Source organism: Watersipora subatra, chromosome 5 (assembly GCF_963576615.1).
Source record: "Watersipora subatra chromosome 5, tzWatSuba1.1, whole genome shotgun sequence".
Taxonomy (NCBI): Eukaryota; Metazoa; Bryozoa; class Gymnolaemata; order Cheilostomatida; family Watersiporidae; genus Watersipora; species Watersipora subatra.
In genome coordinates, this window is record NC_088712.1 from 18248836 (window position 1) to 18262075 (window position 13240).

Genomic DNA, 13240 nt, shown 5'->3' on the forward strand with positions numbered 1-13240 from the left:
GCAAATGTAACAACTCATGCGATCAAATATTGGCTGATGACCAAACTGCCTATTCTAATCTAATGCGTTTGATCATTTCATCATCAATTTACTTGCCTCTCTTACTTTAAAACTATAAACGAAAAGAGGTTTTCTTTCAAGATTTTATTGTAACAACCATACAAAAATAAGCGTAATTTGGTATCAAAAGAAAAAAGAACTGCCTGAAAAACTAGCATCTCATCTGGAATATAATGCTATCATGTTAGTCTCTTAGATTTAATCAAAAAGTTAATCAAACTTATAGTCTGTGCAGTAGTCTACGTCAACCATTACTTAAATATAATTAAATACAGTGAAAAGCTACAGATCTGCTTAAACCTTCATCATACCCACATGAGGATTACTAGATCAATCAAAAACTAAAAATACTTGGTTGATATTTCAGCAGTTTTAATGCCACATGAGTAAGGTAAGTAGTAAACTAGTTAAGTCATGTAAAGTGATACCATCTGCTTAGATAGTGATTGATTCACTAAACCGGTTAACAGATTAGTACTAGTAGCTCACTAAACAGCCAACAAGCTTGTAAGAGTGATTCACTGATCCACTGAATGAGTCACAAGCATTACTAGTAAGTCAATTTAGTAAGTATTGAGCAATTTTGTTATCTTAAAAAGCTCTGAACCATTGGTGTTCGCTAAAAAGGCAGTCACCATGTGAGCTTTAAGATTGTCTATTGGTTTCAAGGCCAAACCGCTGAGCAGCTTTCCACGAGCTAACTGAAGCCAAAGTTCGAAAGCTTGGCGACGGTGTTCAGCAAGTGTAATGACCTTGACCTCATCTTCCTTGGGACCCCACAGAAGATATTGTAATATGGCCGAAATCGTTTTCAAGTCACCCAAATCTTCGGCATTCTGTATCATGTCATCAACAGTCGTGAAGATTACTGACTTGAGCAGTGATTCTGTCGAGTGTGAAACTTGCATGAGAAGCATTCTAAGCTTTTCGCATGTGAGCCCTATTTTCTGATTGGCTGACTGAGTGACATTGACCATGTGACAATGAACTGTCGAAGCGTTAGTAGAATCAGTTAGTACTAGAAAATCAGACATACTTACAGAGTCCAATCTCAACTGGTTTTCATGCAACCCGAAAATTATGTTCAATATTTGTAGAAGAACAAAAATGACATCCAATTCTAAATCTTCGTTTGATCTCTGCTCACTTTTCAACCGCTCGAGGTATGATTTGATAGACTCTACGCGTGGCAGGGCTGGCAGTATTGTCACGAAACACGTTACGTTTTGCGAATACGAAACTTTATCGGTACATCTCGACAGACCGGTTGCGCCTCTTGGCGTTGACTCAGATGACGTCTCGCTTGTATCAACCTGAGTTTGAGGAAGTTCGCCACCAGCCATTTCCAGAAAATGGCTAGCAAAAGAGAAATCAGCATCGGCACCACTTGGCAGGTCGTCAATGTTGTTGCTGTTGTTTGAGTTGAGCTGAGCCAGGTCAAAGTCGTCATCAGATTCGTCGTCTTCGTCATCGTTATTATTGTTATTATTGTTGTTATTGTTGAGGTTGGCAATTCGGTTTTTGACTAAGCCAGAAGTCTTTATCTCTGGTATAAATCTGTTATATTTGTTGTTATTAGTAGCACCAGTGAATGGATCTGGTCTACCGACCTTGAACCTTTCTGCAACTGGCACTTTGACTGCTGATGTAAATGGTTCGACTTTGTTAGTTGGCTTGGTTGGTTCGACCTTCTTAATGGAAGGCATCGGTGCCGGCTCATCAGGAGTGTCCAAATTGTCTGGTTGGTCTTCACCAGCTATAGCTTGGAGAATGCTGTCGACAGCTGCTTGCTCTTGAACGCTGTCTACCATTGATTCATTTCCTGTTACTTTCTGGTCTCTGTTACTGCCACCCGATTTCTCTTGTCTGCTTTCTACAGATGCTACCGAGTCTAAAACAATTAGAATTATTTGATGAAAGATTTTTGTAAAAACCGGTTAACTTGATGAAAATGGTCTAAATACATACAGAAAAAAGTAAATTTGTGTCTAAATTCATATATGTCTATGTTATATGTATAACAGTATGAAAAAAGAAAAAATAAACAAAACTAAATCATAAACTTCAAAGTCTATAAGCACATAAGAAAGACTTAATATATATTTTTTGAATTTAATATAAGTTATTTGGCGGTAATTTAGAACTCCTTGTATTAGCCTATCATGTAAGCAATGCTCTGTCTAAGTTAAAACGAAGAGTAGAGCTGTCACTCAGGGATTGTCAATCATGACTCAGAGACACTGCGCAGAAGAAATGATGAGCTCTTAATACCCTTCATTACTATGTGTAATATTTAGTATACTTATTACATGGTTTTCATTGGGGTTTGGGCTGTAAGATAAATAAAATTACTGCATAATCCTATAGGAAGATTTTATCTGGCGTAAAATGATTTTAACATTCCAAGTGTTTTGGAATGAATTAGTATTGTATGAAAGTGTTTGACTGGTTTTTAGTCGCGGGTTAACGCTATAGTACAACAGAACTGTAAGCGATAGATATCATAGAGCTTACAGTACAGGAATCTCTGCGTGGTATTTGAGCAAAATTCATTGGAAACATCAGCTATCTCTATCTATAACGCAAATTTGGCACACTGTCCCAGTTTTTGCAATTGTAGCTACACTGCTGTATATTATAATGGTCAAGTATAAAACGTAGCCAAAAACTTGTAAGCTGTCTTCGTGCCTAAAAGGGTTTGTTAAAATACGGAACGCAAATATACAAAACACACGTTTTAAATATTGCTGATCATGGTGACATATTTTATACAAATAATATATTCGGATAGCAATACTAGGATATTGGGAATTGTCTAATCACGACATAATAATAGCTAGTGATTCACCACTGCAGCCTTATAATTCATGACGTATCCGTGATCAAATTCTTTTTAGCCAAAAAAAGTAGTTTGGGAAATGGTTTATAAATATGCTATTCTAGGCTAAAAATATGAGAATATGAGAATATGAGTTTTTTTTTTCTAATTTAAACGATTTTAGTGAAAGATCAGACAACTCTGTACAATAGAAGTAAATTGTGTTGCCATTGTTGGAACAGTTATTATAAAAAATAACTGGTGAAGATTGGGCCAACTAGCAAAGCTTCTGCGACATGAAAATATTTTGACCAATGTATTTACCTCGACTGCTTTGGGCCGTGAAAACAGAGTCTCGGTTGTAGCCTGTGCCTGTAGACTGTGATTCAGTGACTGAGATTGGAGACTGAATCGGTTGTGTTTGCACCCTCCCTCTTTGCTTTTCTGGCATAGATGCTTTAGCTAACAAGGTGTCATCAACTGACAGCTGCGAGGCAAACACTGGAGTCGAAAGATGTCTTGAGTGCTGAGGTATTTTTGAGCTTTTTTCTGCAATGTAAACACAGCTCTAGTTACTGGGACATAGGCTGATATATTGGAAGCTTTTTATAGTTCAAACAGTAAGTGCCGCCTAAAGGTTTTATTCATCACAAAAGCAGACATGTAGCTGCGTATGGTTTAGTTTCAAAGCAAAATAATATTAAAAACAATCAAGATAAACCAACTCAAAATTAATATTTAGCTATTAACATCTTGATAATTGGCTGTTATCAATTAAAGAAATTAAATTTACATATATTAAACTGAAAGAGTTTGTGTAAACCTAAATTGCTATTGAGTTTAGCCTCACTACAATATATGTTTATTTTGAATAAAATGATAACAAATGTTTCATGATTGGCTAAAAGCTAAGATATTATTACGTTATTCAATGTTATTATCCATATAAGCATAAGACGTATAGCATTATGTTGCTCATATGTATCTTTGGTTTAATTTTCAACTTGGTAGCAGATGCAATAAAAATAACAACTTTAATAATAATAATAATAATCTGTTATTATCCGAGTCATCGACATCATGCATATGTTCCCTTATCTCTTCACAACAACAAAAACTGTTTGAATTTTCTTGTCCAGTGTAATGGTTAAAAATATTTCAAGTAGGACAGTTTATGAAAAACTTGGGTGCATGATGCGGGTGTGACTTTTACACAAACTATATTCTATAACATATAGTTTTATATATCTGACCATTTTCAGACTTCACATACTGTATGTATCATAGCTAAAAACTGGCTTTCACAACACTGAAGTTAAAACCGATAGAATTTACCATGTTAAGAGTAGATATGTGACGAATAACGCATGATAGATTTGGTTTTATAATATTTAGAAAGGTATAATATATATAGATGGCTGACCAAAACCTGTGGTCAGTCAAAAATTGTCACAAAACCTAGAAGTGACACCAACAATTGACTGACTAGTTGATAAATATATATGACCGTATTATTACTGGTCAATTCCATTTGAAGCAAAATAGACCATGAGGCAAAATAATAACAAATAGGCAAGTAAAATTATTTGTATTGGGAGCAAAAGCTCTTGTTGCACAAAGGTGTTTTATAATTTAGATGGTTATATGAAGATGCTTTCTTGAGCAAAAGAAAACTTGTAGTTAATGTTCACAAGTCAGGCCTTTTTTATCTGCTGAAACATTTGAGTAACTAACTAGGCAAAATATTCAAAAGGTTTTGGTAATATCAGAACTCCTCCAGCTCTAACTTCCTGAGGAATGGTAAAGCTATGGTTGTCAGAAGTAGTTCTTACAAAGAGAAGAGAGTTTGAAAAGCCCTTACCTTCAGGTTCAGCCACTGCAGCGGTTGCTTTCATAAGCTTTTTGCCAGCGTACAAGCTAGCTGGAATGAGATGTGAAGAAACATTAGCCTCAAATGTGACACAGCCCTGCAGTAGATTGGGTTTATATGTTTGTGTTTTGGCCGGCTCTCTCAGCGTCAACTGCAACAGAAGTAAATCACATAGCGGCTTACCTATTGACGAATATTTGCGATTACACAAATATAAGAAGTATTATTTTGCTATTAAGACTGAAAACAGCTTTTTAGGCATTGTAAAGCAGCGCCTTCATAACATAGAAAAAACCTTGAATTTGTATTAATTTTGTATGTTGTAGATGCAGACATCTCTCGTATGCCCAATTATGTTTTAAGAACTTAGGAACTAGGAACTTTTAGAGGCCTCTAGAATGGGCCTATTGGATTATGTTGCTTTTTCAGCTTACAGGCGTCCCGAGTATATATATATATATATATATATATATATATATATATATATATATATATATATATATATGTATATACATACATGTATATATATATATACATACATGTATATATATATATATACTCGGGGCGTATTGAATAAGTAAATTGTTTCATTTAGTGAAGACCGTGGTGAGTGTTTATATAAAATTAAACACTAAATATTTCAAAAGACCACATATGACGTGATCGTGAATAAAGCAGCCACCACTGAAGGTCATTAATCTACTGCCAGAATACATTTAACGCGAAATTTTAAAAATATATTTATGGAAGCATCTAACATAATTATAGGATGTATGTTAAAAGTTTGTAGAACATGAAAATGCAAAATATGGAATACAAAAATACAATATCTGTTGTCTATTCATATGGTAACTGTTGTCAATGACTTATGCATCATAGGCCTGAATTTGAAGAGAATTTTTTTTATATAACCATTTTAACCTACAATGCAATCTCTAAGTTTGTGAAAGGTTTTTGTGCAGGTTTTTATTGTATTAGTTATTTTTCTACTTTTTTGATACCAGTTATTAAAAAGTTGAATGGTTTTCCAGTAAAAGTATGTTTGATGTTTTTGCATGTGAAGCAGAAAAGCTAGCATAATTTTTTGTAAGTTCATAGCTACCCCATTTAAAACATTTTAAACCATCACACTTTTTCTGTATTAGTTAAAAGCACAAATAAGTGTTTTTGGTACTTCCAGGCTTTAAAATACTATAAGTTTTGCACCAAGAATAACTTAAGATGCAGAGCAGCCTACTTTGAGCATTCCTAGATATTGGCTTTAGCTGCTATAACTTTATTTACCATGACAGTGAAGAGCTCACTCGGGTTAGCCCTCCAATATCCTTTGTAAAGTACTAGCTTATTACTAGTAAATATTGGTTGTAGCTCTTCCATCAGACCGATTTCATTCCACTTGGGTGTTCCTTCAGGACCTTTCATGACCTTCTGACCTTGAATATAGCTTGCGCAGAGCTGTTGCAATGTTGAAACATTCATGGTCGTCAGTTGCTCGAAACACAGAGGTATGGAATCTATGGCACTGCTGGCTCCTCGAGGTGTAGACCTGCAGTTTAACAAATATTTACAGTTTGGGGAAGTATTATTATATTTTAACTGTCTTTGGGTAAAAAGAACATTACTCAAAGATATGCAGTTTCATTTATGGTAAATTTGTTTTCATATTATATATTCAGACTATGGTATGATGAGTTTCCATACAGTGAGGAAACAAACTAGATGATTTTAGATTCTGCTAACTTTTATACTACTACTAATATAGCCTAATAGTAGAATCTTGCTAATTCTTGCTATAACTTTGTAAAGCATTTCTTAGAATTTTTTATACCAGCAGTAAAAATGAACCATTATTCAGTCACGACTATTAAAACATAAAATTCAAGTGAAAACTTTGCCTAACACCTTCTGGTGAATATATCAAGATGAATAAATATATAGAAAATAATAAAAAACTTTTTGTTGCAGAACGACTCATTATAATCTAGACAGATCTCTGCCTCATCACACAATGCCAGTTAACTAATATACTTTTTTCTTTGTGTAGTTCAACCTTGACCCGCGTTTTCAGCTCTAAAACTCCATTTTTTGCAACTTACCTGGATGTAAGGCTCAGAGTGGGAGACCTTTTTACTCTCTTCAATGTCGCAAACTCGGCGCTGGGAGCCATTTCCTTTTTGGGTCGTATCGTTCCTGACTCATAGGCAGACTCTCGACTAATGTCCTTCTTTCCCCGAACCATGGTAGCTGATTCGTGATGGTGAACTTGAGCTATGACCTCTCTTCTAGACCTAACGGTGCCTGACTCATAACCCGAGTCATGTGGATTAGAGCAGGATGGAGATACTTTACCTTCCGTCGTCTCTTCTTTGCCCCTACTAGACAAAGTGACAGCAATAAATCTAGTGACCCAAAAGATAATAATGTTGGCTTGAAGCCTAAAATATTTTTCTTTGAATAGCTGCCAATGTCAGTAAAGGAGTTCTTTTTAAACTGACTATGCGCAACGAATTTCTGCCAAAAACATTACTTGCTATAGAATATGTGAAAGAGATCACTTACTCATTTATTGCAACTTAAATAGATTATGAAATGGGGGGCATAATAAAGCTTTACAAAGTAATATGCAATATTTTCAATAAAGCTAGTAACGCAATGTTGACTCTTTACAAATGCAGAGCTACTGTTGTATTATTTAAATATTGCGAGCATTTGTTGGAGTAGCAATATTGTATTGTGTCAGTAGTGATAAAGTGGATATATCCGAGGGTGGTTTTGACAAAACTACCCTCGAAATGTCTGTCTGTGATAAAATTTAGAGTGAACCTATGCCAACGCTGTTTTAGATCTCAGTGTATGTCGTATCTTAATCACATTTTTACCAACTAATATGATTTTTATGGTTTTAAATTTTTATTTTATGTTATTTTTCAGTCAGGATCAGTTTTTTATGAGCATATATACAAAACTTGATTTCTCTTACTGAGACAAAATACGCACACTTACTTAAGGTACTTACTTACTTACTCGCTTACTTACTTACATTTATTTAGTGTTGCTGCATTGTTTAGGACCAGTGAAGCATTGATTGTGCATCACTGGTGCATTATGGGTATTGTGTTGGCGTTTTACAACAGTTTGTCACATCAGTACATAATATAGTATAAAATATTGAATATATGTATAATTCTATAATCGTTTGAGCTAAATGTTTTGTAGACGTAAAAAGTAAATAGAAAATCAAACACCTTCAAACACCAAATCCATGTTCAATTTAAAGAATTACTAACAACTTTTATTCTATATACAGTATAAATATCATTTCTGACACAATATAATAATAAGAACTGTTACAAGATTTACCTGAACTCTGCACTTTGGCCTGAAGAACTGCTGCTGTAGGTAGAGCTTGGAACACTTGACTGTCGCCCATGAGCAGCCACCGGTGGCTGTTTCTTAGACTGAGAAGAGAGGGTTCCTGTAGGTGTGCTGCTCCCACCTCCTATATAGCATTAAGCAACAAGGTTATCCTAACGTCAGTCGACAGGTTTTGTCAACTTTTAATTGAAACAGGGATACAAGTTGATATTTTTATAACTTTCATATAGAACAACTATCACTAAGATTTTGTGTACATATTTCTACACATACACAAAAAATATCACTAATTAAAATACTGCAAGAGCTGAGTTTTTGATACCAGACTCTTACCATGACTGTGTCAAATCTTAAAAGGCTGAATAAAACCAAACTTGTAATTGTCTCCCTTGAAACATGAAGTTTAGTGACTCGCATAAAACTCAAATAGTTTTGTATTATGTATTGTATGAATATTTTTGAGCTTCGCAAGTTACATTTTCATATACACTGTACAAAATATAGTAGGCAAACATCAACTTAATTTTTCAGCTTCAACATCGACACCAGAAAAACACTCCAATTTACATTCCATGCACATTATAGACCGCTTTTGGCATGACTCCACAACGCGCCCTCCACCCAACCGAATCACATATTGCCAGTTTAATGCTAAAAGTATGTGCTCCAACTAATATTCATTGTAAGGTTTGTCAGCGAGTTCGCACCCTGCCTTTATTGAGCCCATTTGTCTATGATTGCATATACATATCTACACTTGTATCTATAATCTGAACTCCTAGGTCTATTTCCATATATGAACACATACTCTGTGCCTAATATAGATATTTGTTAGCGTAATGTTAAAATATTAAACACGAGTAGGAACTAGTGTGAAAGTGGCAACTATTTAATCGAACCAAATAATATTGCCCAAATGTATCGAATGCACCAAAAGGATGACTGGTTGAGAATGACTTCTGCTTCCTATTTCTTCAGTATTTATCACAATGAAATGAGAAAGCCACTTACAACCACGCAAACCTCTACTACGGTGATTAAGTACAAAAATGAGTTAACAAAAAAAGAGTTTCATAACACAAAAACTCATCACCCTATTTAGCTAGTACTCTCTACAAAAACTCTAACATCTGAGACTAGCCTGTAGTATTAATGTGATATTGTACTTGTGGTATAAAGCTACCTATGCTTGTTATGATTTAGAAGTTGTGTCTTTGTTCTCAAAAAGTTGTAGAGGTTGCCTAACAGTGTTCTTAGTTTTATGAAGAGTCACTTTTAAATAACTTTATTCATAGAGTTATTTAACCCAACTATATGGATATAGTTGGGTTGGCGTTAACCTAAACCTGCCATGGCTCATTGACAGATATTGATTCAAAGGAAAATTTGGTGTAGAATAATTTTGTGGTTTTTCATTTCAAACTCTTTGATCTCGTGGTAGAAATACACCTGCCTAACCTGTCTAACTAAAAAGCACCTGTCTAATCTGTCTAACTAGAAATGCATGTTTAACTTTTAGCCTAGTTTAAATCTGAAGCTCTCAAATGTAGTATATATTCTATTGCTCTTCACTCACAACTGGTAGTCATCTTGGTTCGCTCTACAAGTGTTAACACCGTAAGAAGAGTTGTGCAGTGATCCTTTAATATTTCACTGGTCAGCTCTTACAGCTTAGGCGCGTTGAAAATTAAACTATATTCATTTAAAAATCAAAAATTAAAACAATAAAGTAACAAATGACAAAAATAAATACAAAGTACACAAATGTCTTTCATACTTTGACCCAGTGAGATCCCTACTTGAGCATCACTATGATAGCGGTCATAACGCTTTATTGTTTTCCTGTTACATTTTTAGAAGTGTAAAAGTACAGCATACTTGTGACACCCTTTATCATGCCTATTACATGCTATCTACCCTCACAATCATGTAAACGAGCTAAGAAAAAAAGGAAAATGCTTACAATTAATAAAAAAGAAGCTCATATCTACACGTAATAAAGTCATCTAGTTTTTTTCGCAGATTTTCATTTTCGTGCGGTCACCAGTTCCGATTAATCACAAACATGAAAGACTACCATACATTAAACATGAAGAACTACCGTGCAATACTAATCATGGATGAATGTAAACTCACCTCCATTTTTAAGAATACTGCTTATTTGACTCTTGTTGTCCCATGATTTACTACTCGATCTACTAGTATCTGATGGTTTGTTCTTCTTCTTTAAAAGGGTGCCATGTGAACCTGACAATGGAAAGTCAGCTTCTGTTAGTCAGCAAGCACAGCTCTAACATTCAGCCTTGACCTCTGATCCAATAAGAATAGCCAAAGCTTTGTGTCCAACATTGTGCCAATTTTGTACAGCAATGTTTTACCTCTTGTTTGTGGTTCTACTGGCTTAGAACATATATTGAAAACCTAAAAAACTTGCTACTGGATTTCAAGTTGCAGCATAAAATTTGCTACAAAGCATGCAAGAATTGCTTTTTAAATATGTATAATATGTGAAGTCTGGAACAATAAAAAAGTGAGTTTATGTCATAAATGACAAGGAACATGAAAAAGAATTCTAGATGATATCGTAATTACGGTTGACACTGCGCTACTAAAAGTTGACTAGGGCATTTACTGTCCTGTATCAAATGACATAGTCAGCTTTTACTTTTTGTATTAATAAAGATTTAAATTGTCTCATATTCATTTTATGAACCAGAAAGTTTTTACCAAATAATTTCCATAAGATCTAACGATGGTTACGATACCTTCATAGTCTGGAGATAAGCTCTGTTTGCTTTCACGATTTTCTTTTCCTTTTGCTTCGCTTGTTTCTTTTTGTAATTTTTGCAAGAATTCTTCTCGAAACTTGGTTTTTGGCATCGAGCCATCTAGTTCAGTGGCGATAAAATCTTTGCTTGACCTCCTGTCTTTCGATGGACTTCTTGAGCTCTTCTCCATCTTTGACTGTGTTGGATTGAGCAAAGATGGCTGAGACCTGAATTAGAATGACAATCTTAAGAGATCTCGTTGCTGACAAATCAAATGAAGGCATAGAGTCAGTAGAAATAATCAACTACATTTTACTTTGTTCTAATAGGACATTAAACTAGTTGATAGTATAAGTGATAATACCGTTGGTAAAGAATGTTTAAGATTGCACCAACTCGGCGTTCTAAGCCTATGCCATTAAATAGAAAACTGTAGCTATCCCATAATTTAGTAGATACCATATTTTACTATAATTTAGATACCACAATTTAGTAGCTCGTGCAATGCGCTAATTACTTGAAAAAATCCCTTTAAATGAGGCTGTGAAAACAGAAAGTTATTGTATTCTATTTGATCACTAGTTGACAGAATTGTCTTATAAACAAAAGGACAATGGCTTGGAGCACTTAGATTTTTTTGGTCTTATTTCACCTGTATTGTCATGTCAGAAAATAGAGGTTCAGTAGAAATTTTTCAGAAAAAACCCCGTCACTGGAACATACCGATCTGTTTTGACCTTGAGCAAGCTAAGTAACAGTGGTATTTAATTATCCTGCTACAGGCACTCTGGAGCCATTCTAGCATTCTTATCAGGCAACTTAAACAAAAGAACTGAGTGAAAACAATTTCTGTCTCAGAACTCAATTGAAAACTCTATCAGCAATGACTACACACTTTTCTGGTGTCTTTTCAAGGAACCTGTTTTAAGTTTTAATGGTATTAGATTATCTCCAACACTTGTAGATTTACAATAATTAACAGCTTTACGGCAAGAGATGAAGCGACACTAAGTAGCTTGGGTTGGCTCTCTGTTGAGGCATGAAGACCAAGCCCCAAGATTATAGTTCTTAGATTAATCAGATGTGTCAGGTCATTAACTTAACAACAACAACGGTTGTAGCCGAGGATATCTGGACGAGGTCATTTTAATGGGCATGGTTGAAGGGCTAAGCTGATTTTCTGGGTTGTTTAACCTGAATTAACTTACTGCTAGTCAAAATTCAGAAAATACAGCCTTTGAAACATCTTTTTGTTTTGCCCAAACTAAAATTTTGGTTGAGATAGAAGTTGCGTCCAATTATAATAGACATTAAAATGAACAAGTGATAGTGCGATCATGGCGCCTATAATTGCAAAGAAACAAACGGAATAGAGATGCGTAATGCTACGACTTGAACGTAATAGCAGATATCAAAAAGAGAGACAGGTAGCCACAAAACAAGTAACACCATATATGCATGTATATTTCTTCTGAGCGCTTTAACAGCAATCAAATGTTTTAATTTTTAATTTTGAAGCATCCTGACTGTCAGATCACTTTGAATGTCAAAAAACAATTGCAAGCGATAAAAAATACATGTACCGAGTTTCTGATAAAACTGACCAAAGTTTTGTGCAAGTGCATTTTTAATTAAGGGTAATCAACTACCAGACTGTGGGATTGATTTGCTGTCTTCTTCTAAACCATGTGCTGCATTTTACAAACTGAAGTAAAAAGTGTGATAGATAAATCTTTACCGTACTAAGAACCATGTCTGTCTGTTTGTCCATCTATCTGAAGCTACGATTGGAGGTTGGGAAAAAATTGCTTTGTGCAGTATTCGAACCGGCGATTTTCAGATTAGTAGGCTGACAGTATAACAACTGTAGAGCTGATTGGAATAATTGCGAAGTTACTATTTGCTACATTTTCGCGACACAGTTGACTATCTTCTCACAACACACAAGACTGCCTGGGTACTAGTCTCCAATGAAAATTGAGAAGATGAATTCGGAAATGGCTAAAAGTAGACCAAGTTTGTTGAGAATCTAAACCTGTGTTGGTCTTAGCTTGGTCACAAAGTGAAGCTAAAATATTGTCCATTTGAGGCAACAGGCAAACTCACGTGTATTGACTGCGGAGAGACCTTGAAGTACCACTCGAAGTACTTGGAGAATTCTTCTTCGTTTTCTGTAAAAAAGAAAATAACAGAGTTTTTCCGAAAGCTATCACCACAGAGCAAATTAACTGCATCAAACCGTAAATTAAGCTAAGATTTTTACCTCTTTGAGTATGAAGTTTGATGAAGCGGTGCCTTTTCCTCCTTTGTCACTCCATGCAGATGATGGAACCTAAAATGAAAAGTAAT

General features: G+C 34.9%; 1 protein-coding gene across 5 annotated transcripts in view; it reads right to left on the reverse strand.

Moving 5' to 3' along the window:
- Nucleotides 1–135: 135 nt before the first annotated feature.
- Nucleotides 136–13240, reverse strand: part of LOC137396226 (serine-rich adhesin for platelets-like) — an 89017-nt gene continuing 75912 nt past the window's right edge. For 4 of the 5 annotated variants that reach the window (XM_068082406.1, XM_068082409.1, XM_068082411.1 and 1 more), the window contains 10 exons: nt 13155–13223; nt 12998–13062; nt 10889–11118; nt 10260–10370; nt 8109–8247; nt 6845–7123; nt 6033–6294; nt 4740–4899; nt 3203–3427; nt 136–1951 (listed from right to left, as the gene is read on the reverse strand). In XM_068082406.1, the coding sequence (XP_067938507.1) occupies nt 624–1951; nt 3203–3427; nt 4740–4899; nt 6033–6294; nt 6845–7123; nt 8109–8247; nt 10260–10370; nt 10889–11118; nt 12998–13062; nt 13155–13223 (2868 nt within the window). In that variant the 3' untranslated portion in view covers nt 136–623. The remainder of the gene's footprint in view (nt 1952–3202; nt 3428–4739; nt 4900–6032; nt 6295–6844; nt 7124–8108; nt 8248–10259; nt 10371–10888; nt 11119–12997; nt 13063–13154; nt 13224–13240) is intronic. The other variant, XM_068082408.1, reaches the window with a different exon arrangement.